General features: G+C 44.0%; 1 protein-coding gene across 1 annotated transcript; it reads left to right on the top strand.

Moving 5' to 3' along the window:
• The first annotated feature begins 559 nt into the window (after nucleotides 1-559).
• Nucleotides 560-2,171, top strand: LOC136259476 (uncharacterized). Its single transcript, XM_066052964.1, has 2 exons — nucleotides 560-975; nucleotides 1,049-2,171. Exons 1-2 carry the CDS (start codon nucleotides 560-562, stop codon nucleotides 2,169-2,171), a joined length of 1,539 nt encoding a protein of 512 aa, XP_065909036.1.
• Nucleotides 2,172-3,430: the final 1,259 nt, after the last annotated feature.

The following is a 3,430-nucleotide window of genomic DNA, read 5'->3' as shown; positions in this document are numbered from 1 at the left end:
TGGCATGTGCATGTGAGGAAGCATAGCCAAGTGGTTAGGGTATCGGCCTGGTAATTGAAAGGTCCCAGGTTCGATTCCCGGTTGAGCCACTTTGGTGTTGTTGTTGTTTCCTTGAGCAAGAAACTTTACTCACATTGCTCCAGTCTACCCAGCTGTTTAAATGGGGACCTAGTGGCCTGGTGTCAACTAGGGAAGCAGCCCACCCAGCTGTAACATCAATGGGTACCTGGAGAGAGGTCGCGGAACCTAAAGTTCCACAATGACTCCAACACCACTAAGTGAGACAAGGACAGTTGGGCATTTGCTTTCCCAGTTTATACCATGAGACCTGGATAGTCCCCCTGTGTGCCTGAGTGGTGCACAGGCATCCCAGTGCTGGTTCACTGGGTGGCAATAGCTATGTTTTGCTTTGTGTGTGCGTGTGCATGTGTGTGTGTGTGTGTGTGTGTGTGTGTGTGTGTGTGTGTGTGTGTGTGTGTGTGTGTGTATGCCATCATGCACTTAGAACATTGAAAAAAGGTTTCAGACTTGGAGATTGGGTAGTTGGAATGTGCGATCCATGATTGACACCGAGGGTTGTGTTGAGATTGCTAGTAAACGACAAGATGGACAAAGTGGAGAAGAAAGGAAAGTTGATTTGATTGTTGGCGAACTGAGGAGATATGATGTGAAAATTGCTGGGTTACAAGAAACAAAATGGTTTGGTAGTGAGGTGTACAATGTGACGGGAGCTACTGTTTTGACATCTGGTAGACCAACACCAGCAGATGGTCAGAGTTTTGAGAGAGGAGAGGGTTTTGCAATTGTTTTGATGGACTGGGCTATTGATGCTTGGAAATCAGCAGGGAATCAGTGGAAGGCTTGGAGTCCAAGAATTATTTCTGTTTGTTTAAAATTGGAGAAGGAGAAGTTGCATGTGGTGTTTGTTATGCCCCAACAAGATCTGCAAGAAGAGTTGACAAGGACAAATTTTTTGTGATACTATCGTCTATTCCATCTGATGAACGTATGTGTTAATAGGTGATTTTAATGCTCATGTTGCATCAAGAGATGTTTATGGAGAACAGTGGGATAAGGTTAGGGGCCCGAATGGTTATGAAGCTATTAATGATGCTGGGAAGGAGCTTCTTTTATTTCTTAGTATTCACCAGGCAACTGTCTGTAATACTTGGTTCCAGAAGAAGGCAATTCATAAGGCCACATGGCAACATCCTAAATCTAAACAATGGAGTTGTATAGATTATTTTATTATGAGGCAAAGCGACAGGAAAGTGTGTTTGAATGTTTCTGTTTTAAGAGGTGCTGAGTGTAATGCTGACCACCACTTTCTGTGTGCTACACTAAGATTGAATAAACATTACCATCATGTAGGGAAGAAAAAGCGGAAAGGTGGTAGATACGATGTAGTAAATTTATTGAAAGGAGATGGTAACATCAGAGGAGATCAACAACTATTGAAGGATGTCTATATAGATACTGTGGTAGACAAGGCAAGAGATGGGTGGCCACAAGATGGATCAGTGGAGTGCAAGTGGGAGAAGTTTCGATCTGCTATTACTGAAGTGAGTGACAAACTTTTAGGTCATTCTAAGAGGAGACAGCCTGACTGGTTTCTTGAGTCCTCTGATGTTTTGAAGCCATATTTGATGGCAAGAAATGATGCTTACAGGATGTGGCTGAGTAGTTCTAGAAGAGAAGACCTAATGAAGTTCAAACAAGCTAGATCTACTGCTAGGAGAGTTGCCAGAAAGGCCAAGAATGAATGGTTTCAGCTGAAGGCTGAGCAAATTGAAAGGCAATGTTTTGGAGGTAAGGATGTTTGGAAAAATATCAGAGATCTACAGCTAGGTAGAAGGGGCCGTTATCCAATCAGGGTAATAACTGTAAATGATGAAGATGGTAATCTTTGTGTTACTCGTGGTGAACAGCAAGATCGTTGGAGAAGACATTTTACATCAGTCCTTAACATTAGAAGTCATTTTGATGAATCAGTACTGCTTAAATGCATCAAAAGCTTTTGGTGCACTGCGTCAAGCTGTTTTCAGAGATCACAACCTTTCCATCACTACAAAGAGAGCAGAATGTTGGACACCTTTGAGAAGACACCTGAAGCAGCTAGATGCTTTCCATCATCGTTGGACAGAACATATCACTTCAGGGGATGTTCGTAGAAGATGGGGAGATGAAGAAACAGTTACTATCAAGCTGATGAAGCGCCGTCTACAGTGGCTTGGTCATGTAGCCAGGATGTCTGACAAAAGAATTCCTAAGATGGCCTTATTTGGATGACTTCCACTGCCCCGTCCTAGTTATGGGCCTAAAAGACGATGGAGAGATGTTGTAAAGAGAGACATGCAACAAGCTAATATTAGTGTGAACACCTGGTATGATGAGGCACAGCATAGAGGAAAGTGGTTCGAAGCCTGGAAAGAGGGTGTTGCCCAACTGCAGCTATTGCAAAACAGCGATGAACACTTACCACCGAAAGAAGTTGAATGTTGTGTGTGCGGGAGGTACTTTAGAAGAGAATCAGACAAAACAAGGCATAAGTGCATTAATGAAAGGGAGAAACCCATCCATGAGCAGGCAGGTACAATACAACGTCAAAGGTGTGAGAGATGGTTTAAGAGTAGTGGAGGACTTGCAGTGCATAGGTGCATGTTGGGTGATTCAGTCCCTCCAGTAGCATCACTAGCAACATCAGCATACTGTGCTGCGTGTGATAGACACTTCAGTAGAACTGGTGATTTGAAGAAACACAAATGTATTACAGAAAGACAGAAATTCATTAATAAACAACAAGGAGCAGTTCAATGTAGTCAATGTTGGAAATGGTTTAAGAGCAGAGGAGGACTAAGAGTGCACAAATGTAGACCCTACCCGACTTCTTGATTTTGACCTTTTTGGATTTGTTCTCTTCATCAGAAGGGCCACATGACCATTTTATGGCAGTGGTACAGAGGAGGAGGAGGTGTGTGTGTGTGTGTGTGTGTGTGCGTGTGTGTGTGTGTGTGCGTGTGCGTGTGTGTGTGTGTGAGAGAGAGAGAGAGAGAGAGAGAGAGAGAGAGAGAGAGAGAGAGAGAGAGAGAGAGAGAGAGAGTGAGTGAGTGAGATGTGTAGTGTGTGTGTGCGTGACGCCAATTTGGTGCTGTTGTCATTTCCTTGAACAAGAAATTTCACTCACATTGCTCCAGTCTACCCAGCTGTGCACTGTGGCCTGGTGTCATCTGGGTAACACCAATAGACACCTGGTGTTTACTGGGGAAGTAAATTTCCAACTGTCTTTGTCGCACTTGGCGGTTTTGGGGTCACTGTGGAACTGTGGGTTCCACAACCTCTCTTTTCATGAGACCTGGACAGATTTCCTGCATGTTAGTAGCACTTCCCAAGGAGGATTTTCCTGCACAGGACTCAAGTGCCTGAGTGGTGC

The sequence above is a fragment of the Dysidea avara genome, chromosome 6 (genome assembly GCF_963678975.1).
Source record: "Dysidea avara chromosome 6, odDysAvar1.4, whole genome shotgun sequence".
NCBI classification, from domain to species: domain Eukaryota; kingdom Metazoa; phylum Porifera; class Demospongiae; order Dictyoceratida; family Dysideidae; genus Dysidea; species Dysidea avara.
This window is presented reverse-complemented; position numbering and strand designations above follow the sequence as displayed.

Bases quoted from the DNA above. Each gene is read 5' to 3' on its own strand.
- LOC136259476 (XM_066052964.1), top strand. From the start codon at position 560: ATGATTGACACCGAGGGTTGTGTTGAGATTGCTAGTAAACGACAAGAT. The intron at 976-1,048 runs GTGATACTATCG...TGTTGCATCAAG, and splicing joins TTGACAAGGACAAATTTTTT to AGATGTTTATGGAGAACAGT.